This window comes from Echiichthys vipera, assembly GCF_963691815.1.
Source record: "Echiichthys vipera genome assembly, chromosome: 5".
NCBI lineage: Eukaryota > Metazoa > Chordata > Actinopteri > Perciformes > Trachinidae > Echiichthys > Echiichthys vipera.
In genome coordinates this window covers 19,448,079-19,463,402 of record NC_139830.1, presented here as the reverse complement: position 1 = coordinate 19,463,402, position 15,324 = coordinate 19,448,079, and the positions used below count along the sequence as shown (strand labels likewise).

General features: G+C 39.8%; 2 protein-coding genes across 2 annotated transcripts in view; both read left to right on the top strand.

The window, feature by feature from the left end:
• The window catches only part of plch1 (phospholipase C, eta 1), a gene marked incomplete at its 3' end in the record, with an annotated part of 77,981 nt that extends 71,775 nt beyond the window's left edge, over positions 1 to 6,206 (top strand). The window contains exons 20-24 of the mRNA XM_083913483.1: positions 809 to 955; positions 1,377 to 1,456; positions 1,593 to 1,652; positions 2,159 to 2,546; positions 3,475 to 6,206. Coding sequence (XP_083769609.1) covers positions 809 to 955; positions 1,377 to 1,456; positions 1,593 to 1,652; positions 2,159 to 2,546; positions 3,475 to 6,206 — 3,407 coding nt within the window. The remainder of the gene's footprint in view (positions 1 to 808; positions 956 to 1,376; positions 1,457 to 1,592; positions 1,653 to 2,158; positions 2,547 to 3,474) is intronic.
• A 2,146-nt stretch (positions 6,207 to 8,352) lies between these two features.
• On the top strand, positions 8,353 to 12,642 carry LOC310947519 (extracellular calcium-sensing receptor-like; the record flags this gene model as incomplete). Its single annotated transcript, XM_083914346.1, has 11 exons — positions 8,353 to 8,615; positions 9,035 to 9,273; positions 9,380 to 9,474; positions 9,620 to 9,799; positions 9,898 to 10,086; positions 10,222 to 10,779; positions 10,927 to 11,136; positions 11,239 to 11,362; positions 11,449 to 11,642; positions 11,844 to 12,125; positions 12,220 to 12,642. 11 exons carry the CDS (start codon positions 8,353 to 8,355, stop codon positions 12,640 to 12,642), a joined length of 2,757 nt encoding a protein of 918 aa, XP_083770472.1.
• Between the last annotated feature and the right edge of the window lie 2,682 nt (positions 12,643 to 15,324).

The following is a 15,324-nucleotide window of genomic DNA, read 5'->3' as shown; positions in this document are numbered from 1 at the left end:
ACTAGCCGGTGAGCATGGCAGAGCATTTAGCAGCTAAAGTGACAAATAGTTCCTCAGGAGTTTGAGACCAAAAATGGAGCCAAAAGAGAGGGAATACAGAATTACATTTGTCATGTGGCCAGAAACACGACTCCAGATGAATGCTTATGTGTAACCACTGGATGTGTAAAGAAGCAACTGTTTCATAACCTGAGGTCTTGATACAGCTCTCTATTAGCAGTTTTTCAATATAGATAAAAATGATCCAATCTAATCCAGCTCCTAGGCCTCTGCTAATTTGGAGTGATATTAACTAAGGAATGGATAAATCGGTCAGCCACCCATTTTACCTCTGACAAGTGCCACATACTATGTTACACTCTACTTACTATAGAAATGCTGTATTTATGGCACACAAACAAAATATCTGATGTCATCTCACCTCTCCAAACCTCTAATAATAACCACTATCATTCCTAAAGAAATGAAAAAAGAGCAGCGATGAAAAGATACCACAGCCACAGATGCTGCATTGGAATTTGGGTTGTGGAGCAATGCTCAAAAGTCAAAAACAATTAGAGGCATAACGGAAGCAGAATGCAGGCTCTGCTGGTGTCACCCCTAACTTGTCCCCACAGATGAGGGAACCTGACAGGAGAGGGGAGTATTACAAGAATAGTGTGCAGGGCATTGATCCACAAAATACATAATTTGACAGATCACTACCACCAACTCCATCTTTTCCAATGTATTGTGTATGCTTTAATGAAATACTGAAGAAACACATCCTAATTATAATGAACATATGCTATGTGTGTGTTGTTCTCAGGTTTTAACCCAGTATGGGAGGAGACTCTGTCCTTTACACTTCACATGGCTGAGGTGGTTTTGGTGCGTTTCCTTGTCTGGGACCATGACCCCATTGGACGGGACTTCATCGGTCAACGGACTGTTGCCTTCAGCAGCCTGATGCCTGGTCTGTGCATAATCCCTCAGTGTTTTCAGATTTATTCGAGAAAACAGACACAACATGAATTACATGAACTTGACAGGGGCGACTGTTTGTCATTGCCAGTTACAATTATTATAGTTCTGCTGTTAAACACAAATAGACAGACAGACTTACTCACAGACATTTAAACACATAATTTCCCTGTTGGCTTTGGTTATGGGGTGTATTATCTTGTATCTAGTGGACCGTGATTTGTTTGATTTGTATATTAAAAGACCTGTGGCATGACAGGTTATTTTTGTTGTTAACATCTATCAGAGTTGTCCCTGAACTCCTGTCCTCTCCTCAGGCAACTACAACGCGATCACCAGTCTAATGACTGCCAACATGCTTTGACTCACTCTTCTCTCACTCACTTGCTTTGTCCCTTTATCTCTAACAACAGGTTACAGACATGTGTACTTGGAGGGACTGACTGAGGCTTCCATCTTTGTGCATGTGTCAGTGCATGATGTCTATGGAAAGGTAAGTGCTGTATAGTGTATAAATATTTATTGTAGCATTTCCCCTGGGATCCTCTTTTGTCAACTGAGTTGAATAGAAAATAGCGTGTTTCTCTCGACACATCAAGACATTTAAGCTAAACCCTTTGTCTTTCTAGTGGAGCCCTCTAGTCCTGAACCCCAGCTTTACCATAATGCACTTTCTAGGATCTAACAAGGTGACCTGATACTATGAGGTTGTGTGTTGCATGAAACAACAATGCATGATGCAAAAGTGCAGTTTGTGTTAAGCTGCATCTCCAATGACTTGTTTGTATGTGATATTAAACCATTCAACCATACAGTTTGCTAACAATGTCATTTTTATTAAAAAAAAAGGAAGAGAAAAATGACTGTGGTCATTGCATTTTCAATAAATAATGTAATTATTTGCCATGTAAGCATGCACGCATAATCCTCAACAGCTTCTTGCATATTGCTTGAGGAGTAAGGGTGCCATCTATAGGCAATGCATTTGAAAGCATGCAATTGTTAAAATTTGCTGTGACTTAAGTTTGGTATGTGGCATATCTTGTCTTTTATCTGTGAAAAAGTTGTCTTTAGTCTATGTCCGAAATGCACCTTGGTTGGTAATGGGTTTCTGAGAAGCACATTTCCTCTCTTCTTTCTTGATATCTTTTTTCTCTACTTTAATTTTTTCCTGTTCTGTTCATCCTAACCTCAGGGTCATCAGCTGCGAGGTATCAGGGGTTTCTTTAATCGCTCTTCCAAGTCCTCTGTGGATACAAACTCCGGTGGCCTTCGGAAACGCTCCATCAGTGATCACCTCCTGCGGCGCACAGCCAGTGCCCCAGCAAAGGGACGGAAGAAGACCAAGATGGCGCTATCAGAATCAGTGGCTTCGATATCAGACCAAAAAAATGGCGCTAGTGCAGAAGCAAGAGGAGAGGGCATGTCAGGGAATGAAGCATGTGTAGGGAAGCGTTACCAGCCACGAGGCCCCCTAACACACAGACCTATCTCCATGCCCCTAGACAGGCTTCTGCAAGGGCAGCTATCTCTTTGCTCCCCTGACAAGGAACAGCATGCTATGGGCTCAGACACTGTCATTGGTGGGTATTTTCCTTTCATCATCCTAGACAAATAATTTGCATATTACAGTACACCCAAATTGCATCCACTCTAGTTTAATTAACATAAGGAATTTGAAAGATTCCAGACTATTTAAGAATACTAACACAATCCAAGCCCCATCAATCTGAGTATTATTAACAGAGTCACTATTGGCTTTGGGAACAAGTATGCTGTGTTATTCAATAATTTGTTTAAACTGTATGACAAAAGTGCTACTTTCTTTTTGATAAAATGTTTTGATGTCTTAAAGCAGGCTTTCAATTGATTTGTTTTGCACATCGATTAATGTGAGATGTTAGTTTTTTTTCTAATTTCTCTTCTTTCCTTTACTTATCCTGCTAAATCTAAAAACTCATGTACAGTAGCCATGTGAAGTGAAACACTACAGCCTACTCTTCATGATACCTTAACATGCCTTTTCTGTCCCATCTTCATTTGTTGTGCTGCTTTATAGTAGAGAACTGACTAGGATATTCCTGCAGGTAATCTAAAATACCTATTGTCTGAAGGTTGCATCTTCCAAAAACATACCAGTATTGCGTCGTCCACCCAGTGTATTTTGTCCGAAAGTGGTCTGAGAAATATTTTGCTGTGTCATTTGATCCCATTTGACCAAACCAATCCCATTTGACCATCCATCTCCTAATCTGATGTCCACAAACATGGATTCTTCCTTTTTTAAACGTCCTTTTTTTAAGTCTCATTTTCCAGCTTTCCCTTCACAGTTGTACTTGGTGATCCATTTGTCTGTGTATTGTTATTGCCTTGTATTGGCTGGACTGTTAATCGTTGTCATTTAATTGTTGGTTGGCTCTGTGTTCTACATCAAATGGTATATATATATATATATATATATATATATAAATCTAACTTTATTAATGTTTGTTCAATTATCTGTGTCCACAGGAGCTTGCACCTTCAACAGACCCAGGTCTTCCTCTTTGGACCCTTTCATCGAATCTTCATTCTCTATTGAACCAAACATCTCGTCCTCTTCTAAGACATACAACAATAGAAATAAAGAACTTGACCAGTCAGATGAGGTTTCTTACCTGGTTATTGGTGGAGGAGAAGTAAGAAAGGAAGAGGACTATGCCAATTATCAGTCCGAAGAAAATGGAGTCAACAAATCCAAGATCATCTCCACAGGAGCAGAGAAAAAGTATTTTTTCTCCCCTTCCAGGAACAGCCAGATGAGATCAGATAAACCGGAAACATTGTCAAACAGCACAACATTCACAGTTGCACCTTCAATCTCCTCCTCCTCCTCCTCTGCCCTTTCCTCTTTGCCTCCCCTTTCCCCTGTCACTATGGACTGTGATCTGAAGAGTCCGAGCTCTTTGCATGACAGCACAATTTCCAGACTCATTGATGCTGTGTCCTTAGGAAACGACCAAGACACATGTGGCTCTATTTCGGCTCTGATTGGTCAGTTTGAAAGCACTGTTGAAAAAAACGATTCACACACATTATCTCATGATCGTACCCCTTTGCGTCACTCAAACTTCCGGTCTACCACCCCTAAAGGGCTGCAAAACTTAAGGTCTTCTTCAGAAACCAACACTGCATCTTCCAACAAAATACACCTAATACGTTCCCAAAAATTAGCTGAAAAAACAAATCATGAATTCCATTCACAGCACAAGATTTCGAAGGCAAATGCACATGCTCAGGCGCTCCTCTCCAGCCCAGAAACCGCTGAGCTTGAGGAGGTCTACACCATTTTGGATGAGGAGGAGCTGTCTTCTGTATCTGTGTACAACCTGAGGAAACAGGCAGTTCATGTTCAGGCAAACACTAGGGAGAGCACACCCTCAAACAGCTTGGGGTCTTCTCCAACAAAGGCTGTCCAGGGTTTAGGGAAAGGGCACAATGTGAGCTTGGATGATGTGAACAGAAAGAGGAGTGGGAGTGAAGAAATTGAGGAGGCAGAGGAGAGTGAATATGAAGAAGTGTATGATCCCCCAGCACAAGCACTAGTACCAGGGATAGAACAAGGTACTTCTAAAAGGTACACAGGCTCCTCTGTAAACAACGGCTGTTTCAAGTTTCTCCATGACTCAGCTGGAAATGCTTTTGCAGAAGTGGAGATAAATGTCGATGAGGATCCACTGGAAATGATGATGACCACACAGAGACATAGCAGTCAATGGGAGGATCTCCAACCAAAACGGCATGTTATTTACCAAAACCATGAGTCCGCTCCTAACTACTTCAAACAAAAACAGCCTTCATCATACCGTGATCCTCATCAGCAATATCTGTCACATGCTTTTTCACAGTGTCCCTCCCCAATGAATAAACCTTCCCATCAGCTGCCAAATCACCACCAAGAGAATAACTCCCAGCCTTCACCCTTCCACAGATCTGTCAACTCTAGACCCTCCAACCCTAGTCCACTGCGTCAGAACAGCTACCCCGCTCCTCAGAGCAATTCTGATGCCTTTAACAACAGCAGAGACTTCAGCAGGCCCTACATTCAACAGAGGAGCTATAGTGGCGACCAGATCCTAAACAGGTCTCATCAAGATAAGCTAGGGTATAAACAGATTGAGAGGGAGCAAGTAAGGTGTTTCCACAATGGTCTCTCCTCTTCTGAAAGCCTCCCTGGCCATTCTGCTGTATCTACAAACATCAGTAGAGACAGAGGTCTATATTGCCCTTCTTCACACTGCGAAGCACTGTACAGTCACTTAGACTATGACAGCATTAAGCCCTCATCCAGGTCTTTAGCTCCTCAAAAACCCCAGCCACACTGTCAAAGTGACACACAATCATACACCCCAAATCATTCATGGAACCAAAAGGTTTCCCTTGTCGCTACAAGGCACCAGTCCCAGCCTGAATCCTGGGATTCTCTGCACTCAAATTTAGGTCCTTTATTAACTGGTCCCCAGTCTGCTACCATAGACCCAACAGCCCCCGGCCCATGTAAGTCCAAGTCCCTGGGAGACCTGACCTCTGAAGACATATCATGCAACTTCCAGAGCAAATACCACATTATAAGTCGCAGTTTTATTACTCCCCATATGAGGAAGCAAAAGAGGATGTGCACCATGGGGGAAGTAACTTTCCAATCACAGTCGTGTGATCCACTTACAGAACAGCTTCGTAAGCTGGTCAGTCTGGAGGGGGATGACAATGACAGAGATGGACCCCAGCCTCCTCAGTTGTGTCAGGGAGCAACATCTGCACTGACACAGCCACCTGCACCAAATGTAGCTCCTGTTGTTCCAAGGAATGTAGATGATTCCCCTCCACTCCTTACCCGGCGCCTATCTTCTCGGAGCCAAAGCCGAGTGCGCCACATCAACAACCGTGCCCGCGAAAGACAGCAAGAGGCTCTAAAGCCTCGGGCAGGTGTGGTGATCAATAGTACTGCCAGCATCGGTGGGGTGATATTGAGAAATAAACCAGCCTCACAGAATCCACCAGCTAACAGACACTCTACTGGTTCTTACATAGCAGGCTACCTTGGTCAGCTGGAGGACAGGGGACTTCCTGAAGGAGCTTGTACATTACGTTATGGAAATGGAGATCATTACGGAGATCGGTACTATACAGATGACTCTCTTCCACCCACTGACTCCAACCACTCTGTGTCAGAGCCTGAGGTGTACTTTCTGCTCAGACTGTAGCTCTGATCATAGTTTCAAATTAAATTAACAGTTACAGTGATTCTTGCAGATGTTTAGCTGCACCCAAAGCCAGAAGATCCATGGTAATAAGTACTTGCCATTGTCTGTTCCAATGTTCACAGATGAATAGGTTTTAATTATAACGCAAGCTGTTCTCTACAATGTAAGTGAAACATCACATGTAATCCATGGTTGGACCTGACGGCATGAATTTCCTTTATGACATGTCCACTAGTCAGTAGTGAATGGTTTCTCTTGTCTGACATTGCATTGTCTATATTCTGCTTGATGTGTTAATGTACTTGGGGACTTTGATTTCCTCCAAATGGCTTCCTAGACTGATTGTACAGATACTTGTTATCCTTGTCCCTGTGATGTACTGTCCACACTGCGTACATTGACTTTGAAGCAAAAAAAAAAGAAAAACAAAAAAAGAATTGGGTTTTAGGCAGAGAGGGAATGTCTTTTTTTTGTAGTATTTGAATGTGTAGTATAATCCAACAGCTATACTTTTATTAGATGGGGTTCATCTTTGCAAAGATCAAATGTAAGTCTTCCTTCTCTTTTCAGTGGTTTTTCTTTATTTGTGTTGTGTGTATATATTCCTGTCATTGTTTTTAATCTGAGATGGGTTTTAGTCGAGAACCAATTCTAACTGTACATTTATGTTTGTGCATGTTACCTGTGAACATGTCAAGCATGACTATGCACCAATTTATACAATATATGTTGCATTGGCAAACAATATTTGCACAGAAGAAATAGATGCATTGGTTGGTTACAACAGAGAGACATGGGCTTGTTTGTATTAGGTGTAGTGAAGAACAAATACTTCCATGGTTGAACTTGCTCTCTGATGGGAATAATTTGAAAACATGATTGCAAATTTAAAATATCTGGAGTTTAAAGGTTTTTATTTTTATAATTACTTTGATACACTGCAAAAATTATCTCTTCTTGGTTATGGTTGTTTTATTTTATATAACTTAATGGAATGAAAAACATAAAGTGATAACAGCACAGGGCCAGGGTAAGGAGGGGAGGGTGGCAAAGCAATTTTTTTTTTGTTTTGTTTCAGTGTTACGCATACTTTTTTCTTTGTATTTTTGCTCATCAGAGGACTGTGGGAATTTTCCTATCAATGCAATAAAAAATAGAAATATTTGATTTCAAGAAATTCCATGTTTATTTCCTATTTTACTTAAAATGCTACACAGAACTTACAACAGATAATTTATCAAGAGTGAAGCTCAAGCTCAGCATCAATTATTGTAAGTCACAAACAACTTCATCTTTTCCCATATGCCATCTTTAAAATAATGGGATGTAATTGTTCATAAAATTACTGTATAATAGAGCTGACAAACAGCACACCTGTTGCTCTGGGCATACAATTCCCCATACTGGTTTCAACAGATTGCCACACTTTGTTTAGTTATATGGATCAATCACAGTACAATATTCTTTAGAAATCTAACATCTAACATCCAACATGACATTGGATCATTTTGTTCATGTTTGATGTCCACTCTGCAGTTTAATATAACAGCTAAGCAGCCTCCCAAAACTTTTTAACTTCCTTCTCCTGAGTTACAGTATTAGTCAGGTTATTTGCATGACATCATACTATACACTTGCACCCCCCCCCCCCCCCACCACCTCATAACTGCTATTCATGTGCAATTGATTGTTTTTCCACCATCACTCTAGAGAGGAATAATTCTGGCTTATGTACTGTTTGTGTGACCAGCGTTACTTGTTCTGTTAGGCTTTACACCTATTATAAATACTCACATCAACAATTAACTTGTGCAGAGTGGGGGGTGGTTCTGTTTTAGACAAGATACCATTTACAGAGTTAACTATCTACATTGTGATAGGAGCTTTTTAACTGTGTGGCATGTTTATTTTTAAAATGTCTTCTCTTTGTTCAGGTAACATATGGCTTTGAAGTTACATTTGATAATGTGGAAGGGATTTTTCTTTGGTATCAGGAACTGTTGAACATTGTCTATGAGGTACTGTATGTTTTTTCATTCACTCTATTGTCAGGTTTGATGAAGCATTGTAGATGTGACTGTGTTTTAGGCAGACTGAATTTATTGATGTGTAGTCTCACATTCATACTGTTAACAATATCTGTTAAATGTCCAGAACAGCTGCGTCCATGTCTTGGTTCACTCGGTGGCCTTCCTCAGCTCTCTCCCTGCTGCTTCTCAGAGTAGTGGGCAGACACATGGGGCTGGAGGTAGTTCAGGCGATAGTGTGCTCCCAGTGGGGTGCATCGAGCAACAAGACCCTCTCCCAGGATGGAGATGTGATTATCGGTGGACTTTTTAATCTGTATTTTAAACCTTCAGCTCTAGAGCAGGACTTCACCAAGCTGCCGTATTATGGACCTTGCACTGGGTAATACTTGATATGATGTTGTTGAACATCTGGTAGTTATTATGTTATTCAGCAAAATATATATATATATATATATATATATATATATTTGTGCTTTTTGTCATGCTCGTGTTTCTAAGATGATAAGATGAATATAAAAGATAAATTTACTAAAAGTTGAGCTAATAACGTATGCAATTCTTTAGTATACACAATGTTTGATATGTATTTACACAAATGTAGTCTTTATACTTATCTGAGCTAAGCATATTTTAATTATAGTAGAATTATTTAAATAGATTTTGATGTAATACATTTATGTTCGTATAGATATATTTTGACATTTGCTGTTTTTACATTCATGTCCATAGTTATTATTATTATTTTTTTTATCTTTAGCTGATTTAAATATATGTACTTTTCATCTCCTTTGATCTCAGTTTAGATCTACATTCGTTAAAAAATATATATTCTATGGTGTTTGCGGTGGAGGAAATCAATCGTAACAGTACCCTGCTACCAGGAGTGAAGCTTGGCTACCGTATACTTGATAGCTGTTCCCGAGGCCCCTGGGCTCTGCAAGCTGCACTGTCACTGGTTGGAGGAGATGCACACAGCTGCAACTTCACAGCTGCTACGTCTCGTTCTTCAGTGTATGAACAACCTAGAGATACAGCAGGTATGACTTAATATAATTTAGTATGCAGTTTATTTCATATTAACAACTGATATGGTCTTAGTCTAAAAATATTGTCTTTGTGTCATTATATGTGTAATGCTTTTAGCTGGTGGCCAACCTGTTCCTTTGCTTATTGGTGCTGCCTCGTCAACAGTAACCATGATTCTATCCAGGATCCTGGGGCCTCTCTCTGTGCCCCTTGTAAGTCTCATTACCTTAAGAAAAAAGCATCTGATAAACCTTTTTTACACAGTCTACATCAAGAGGTTGATACTATTTTGAAAACGTGATTAAAAAAAAATAGTATTTTTGCTGTAAAAACAATATTTCTGCATTTTTCTCTCAGATCAGCTACTTAGCAAGCTGCCCCTGTCTTAGTGACAGGCTTAAGTTTCCAAACATCTTCAGAACAATCCCCAGTGATATTTACCAAGCCCGGGCAATGGCTCAATTGGCCATACGCTTCCACTGGACTTGGGTGGGAGCTGTGATAGCAAACAACGATTATGGTCATTTGGCGATACAGGTCTATGTCTTTGTTTTTATACTGAAAGTTGCCTGAAAACATATATAGCACAGATAATATACTGTATGTATTAACATATTTGTTCTTTCGACTTCCAGGCATTTCAGGAAGAGACTCAGGGGAAAGGGGTGTGTTTGGACTTCATAGAGACTTTGCGCAAAGAAACTATCATGAAAGATGCCAGACGAGTAGCACTCACAATTGAAGCTTCATCTGCAAGGGTGATTCTGATCTTTTGCTGGTATACAGAAGTAAAGAAAGTATTTCTGGAACTGGCCAAGAGAAATGTGAGCAAGTGGAATAGGAATGTGTAAAAAACTAAGGTTTTCATCATTAAACAAAGACATAGTTTGTAAAAAAAAAAAAAAAAGTCATAAATTATTATTCTTGTTGTAATTTATTTCAGTGTCCTCTTACTGTAGGTGACTGACAGACAGTTTCTGGCAAGTGAGGCTTGGAGCACCAACGGTGATCTTCTTCAAGATTTTGCCATCTCTAATGTGGCAAGTGGAGTTCTTGGTGTGGCCATTAGAAGTTCAACAATACCGGGATTTGAAAATTATCTCAAAAGTTTGCACCCAATTCGTCGTCCTGGTGACATATTCTTACGAGAATTCTGGGAAAAGGAGTTTGAATGCAGTCTTAGAGCTACACAATCACATCCAGTACCTCTCCTTTCAAGTTTCCCTTCACCACTCAAAACAAGATCTGACCATCAGTCAAATGTTTCTGTTTCAACTTCTGTTTCGGGGGCCATTCAGAAAGCTTCACTTTCACCTTGCAGCGGCACGGAGTCCCTGGAGGGAGTGCAGAACCACTTCACTGACGTCTCTCAGTTAAGGGTGGCATATAATGTCTACCTTGCTGTTTATGCTGCAGCCCACGCCCTTCACAGCCTTCTCTCCTGCTCCAATGGAAACAGTTCACTCGGAAACAGCAGCTCCACCTGCTCCTCGCCAAAACACATCAAACCCATAGAGGTAAACACAAATATGCCTGTGCCATCTTATCCACAGGAGTCCTAGCCCTTAAAGTGTTGATAAACAAAAAATGTATTGTAAAAAATGTATTATAAATCATTTTTTGTATACAGACTTGTTTTAAATGTCAACATTTGATGCTTTCAGCTTTTGCAGCACTTGAACAAAGTGAACGTTACAACACCACAAGGGGAAATGTTTTACTTCCAAGGTGCTGACATTCCAGCAAAGTACGACCTTGTCAACTGGCAGAACACCCCTGACGGGTCACTCAAACTTGTCTTGATTGGTCGTGTGGAGGGGTCAGACCTCCATCTAAATGAGTCAGCTGTTCAGTGGAGCACAGGATCCAATCAGGTAGTCACATCAACAAGTTGTCTTAAAACTACTAACGAACAAAACACCTGTGTTGATTCACAAGGTTTTATGATTGAGAATATTATTTGGATTTTTGTGTAGGTGCCTGTTTCAGTGTGCAGTAAGAGCTGCCCCCTGGGCACTCGAAAGGCCAACAGGAAGGGAGAACCTCTCTGCTGCTTTGACTGTATCCCATGTGCTGAAGGGGAGATAAGCAATCAAACTGGTGAGGAAATGATTCCATGAGACAACCTTCGTTTTTCCCTGTGTGTTCATTTCCCTTCGCTCTCTCCTCTTTTTTTCCTCTGCCAGGTTCCCTTCACTGTGAGCGTTGTCCAACTGAGTTTTGGTCCAATGCTAAACGGACTGCCTGCATCCCTCGCCAGCTGGACTTCCTTTCCTTTAATGAAACCTTGGGCATTACCCTGACTACAGTAGCTGTGTCTGGTGTCGCTGTTACAACAGCTGTGTTTGTAGTTTTTCTTTACTACCGTCAGACACCTATGGTAAGAACCCAGAGTAACTCAATGGAGTCTGTTATATGCATTTGAAATCTTTCACCTTTCTTTCTTTTGTTTTGTTTGTTTATTAAATGATATTGTATTATTTATGGACACATGTTTGCCTGTTGATGAAAATCTGAATGTATCCATTTTGGGTTGTTAACATGCTTGTCTTTTTAATACCCGTCCAAATTCTCATTTCAGGTGCGAGCCAACAATTCAGAACTGAGCTTCCTGCTTCTTCTGTCACTGAAGCTCTGCTTCCTGTGCTCCCTGGTGTTCATTGGTCGTCCATCAGCCTGGTCTTGTTGGTTCCAGCAGGCAGCTTTTGGGGTCAGCTTTGTACTCTGTGTTTCCTGCCTTCTGGTCAAAACCTTTGTAGTTATTGCAGTTTTCCGCTCAGCTCGGCCTGGTGCTGAAACCCTGAAGAAGTGGTTCGGTCCAGTCCAACAGAGAGGAAGTGTCTGCCTCTTTACTTCTATACAGGTGTGTATATATTGTTTTATTGATTAAATAATGAGAACATTTCTACATTTGATATAAAAACAATAAGATTTAAATGTGTTTACTTTTCATCCAGATTATCATCTGTGTCACATGGCTGTCCCTCAGCCCTCCTGTGCCTCGACGTGATCTGGGTTTTCAAGGGTCAAGGGTCACCCTTGAGTGTGCCATGGCCTCTGTGGTGGGCTTCTCTCTAGTTCTGGGTTACATTGGTTTGCTGGCCTCTACCTGCCTCCTCTTGGCCTTTCTTTCACGGAAACTCCCTGACAATTTCAATGAGGCCAAACTGATCACCTTCAGCATGCTGATATTCTGTGCTGTTTGGGTGGCTTTTGTTCCCGCTTACGTTAGCTCTCCTGGGAAGTACGTTGTCACTGTGGAAATTTTTGCAATCCTGGCTTCCAGCTATGGTTTGTTGCTATGCATCTTTGCCCCCAAATGTTTCATCATTTTATTGAGACCTGAGAAAAACACTAAGAAACATCTCATGGCCAGGTAGTTTTTCTAGCTTAAATGTAAGCATATTAATCGTTTTCCTATTTATATGATAAATGTAAATATGTACCCCGGTCTGGTATCACACAATTGTTTATGTGTATTTGTTATGTCAATTTCTTTCATCTTAAAAATGCTAATTATTAATGTGTTTGTAGAAAATTTACCAATTACTTGCAGCCACACATATTTATGTCTTTTCATTGGCAGTTGAAAATTTCTTCTATTCTTAGACATCATTAAATGCTAATATAACACTTTTCATGAACCATAAAACAATAAAATGTATATTACATGCTGCTCACTAAACATTGTATTGATTCATTTTGTATTAATGTGGTTATCTTTTTCTGTGTTTTGAACAAATACTGTACATCAACTGAATTAAACTCTCCACCAGTTTCTCAGAAAACTAAGACTTTGATGAATATTACAGATTTTAGCTTGTGTACCATACTATTTTCATTATGCTTTGCATTAGTTGAAATGAAAACATATAATTAAATAAGTTAGATTTATAGTTTCATGTTTAACAGTACTGTAAATGGCATTAAAGAACTACATTTTTTATCATCACAATAGTTGATGTAGCTATCAAAACCAAATATGTGAGAGAAATATTACAAGCTACCCATTATTCTAACTGCAGTTAATCGACTAACCTCTAAAGAAGTAATGGTATGGTGACAACATGGGCATCATTGTTTCACTGCATGTACTGAAAAACAACCACTAGATGGAAGTATTATACCATTTAATGATGCTCTGATGCTGCCTCACCAAGGTGTCTTTCTTGTTAGAAGTCATGTACATCTCGGCTTGGTTAGGTTGGGCAGCTGTGCAACATCTTGCTCTTTCTCACCTGTTAATAAAAGTACAAATACAAATACAAAATAACTCTGCAAGGCATCCTATTCTTAAGTCTAAAATTTACCAAACCAACAACAAAATACAAACTGTAGTGAATATGTAATAGTTGACTGAAGATGAAAATCTGATCTTTGATGTCACTTTTCTATATAAAGTCTGTGCAGCAAAGGCCAAACTATACAGAATATTCATTTTGACGGATTCATCTCCAAAATTCCTATTATGCTAATAATAATGTGTCTTTGTTAGACAGACAATTTCTTTCCTACTAGACTTGACAAACATTCCCCCGGAGCTGAAGAACTCAACCATTTCACAATTGTTTTCAAGTTGTAGGTGCAGTTCCCCTGTGTTTAATGGGACTAGTGTGGGTGCAGTGCGTCCATGCTTGGCACACGCTAAACACCTATCCCATCAGGTAGGCAGATAGATGTGGGGAAGAGTTGTCTGCCTACTTCACTTGTCTATAATGCCAATCAGGGTGTGCTGAGAGTGGCCAGTGAAGAGGGAGTCTGAAAGGCCTCCTGCTTTTCACAAACAGGTTCTTGTGTCAGTTCTGAGGATGAAACCACATGCCATTTTCATTTTTAATCATTTGCCTTACAACCTTCACACATTATATAGAGCCATACTTTATTTAAAGTTTTTATTGCTGCTGACCACAAAGAGAATTACACTTTAATGCCCCCACTAAGAAAAATGTGTCATTTCTAAATATAGGCCTCTACAAAATGGTTGAGATGTCCGTTCCTGATAAATGTATATGTTATTGTAGTAGTAATCGTATACCAACACACTGCCAAGTTGTCACCGTGGAGTTAGTAGAATTACCCATGCTAGTATTATTTCCATGAATTTATTCTAGATATTACAGTACTTTGAAAACCTCTCAGATGGTGAAAAATTATGGACTTTAGACTTTATTGTTCAAGAGGGGAAATTCATTTCCACTTCACCGTACAGTCAATCACAACAGGATGAACATGTAGACAGATATGTGGAGTTATATATATATATATATATATATATATTTATCAAATACAGGGTGTCCCAAACAAATGTATACACACTTTAGCAGCTGATGACTTATTTATATATATTTTATTTATATCTTATTAGATTTGTTTTTGGTGTATTAAGATACATCTTTTCAATAAGACCTCTGAAACTGTAATATGTAGATACAATACATGATGGTGATGTGTTAGCTATGGTCTGCAAAACCATGCATAACAACAAAGATGAACACAACATATCTTTTCCCCTCTGTGCCATCTCTGTGTCAGTGTGGAAAGAGATGTAACTGCTTGTATGTAATGAACAATGATGGGAGGTGAGCAATTGCACACCTGCGGCTCATTAGTACCTCCATCCTCCTGAATGAATTTTGCCCTTTTGAACAAAGGATGTCCCAGGCTTGAAGAGAAGTGTGTAAAGTCGATCTTACCAGACTTCATTTTGTAAATTCATGCTTGAACTCACAGCATGGGAACCCTTGTATTCCACTGCATGTTAAACTGTTGAGTCCTTTACTGATGATTGACCTCTTGGTGCCATATTGAAGCTTCTTTATGTTTTAATATAGGTGTTTTTTTTTTTTTTTTACAGTTCATGTAAACATAAACAAGCTGCTGTGACACAGGGGGCATTGTTCTGTGCTTGCCTGTGTACATAAATTAATACAGGATTAAGAAGTATATCCACTCCGAGACAAATCAGTCCTGGTTGACATCGGGGTATCTTCCTTGAGAATGCTTGATTTTAGACAACATGGACACAACTGAACATGATGACACTTGCAGAAGTTATCGGAAAT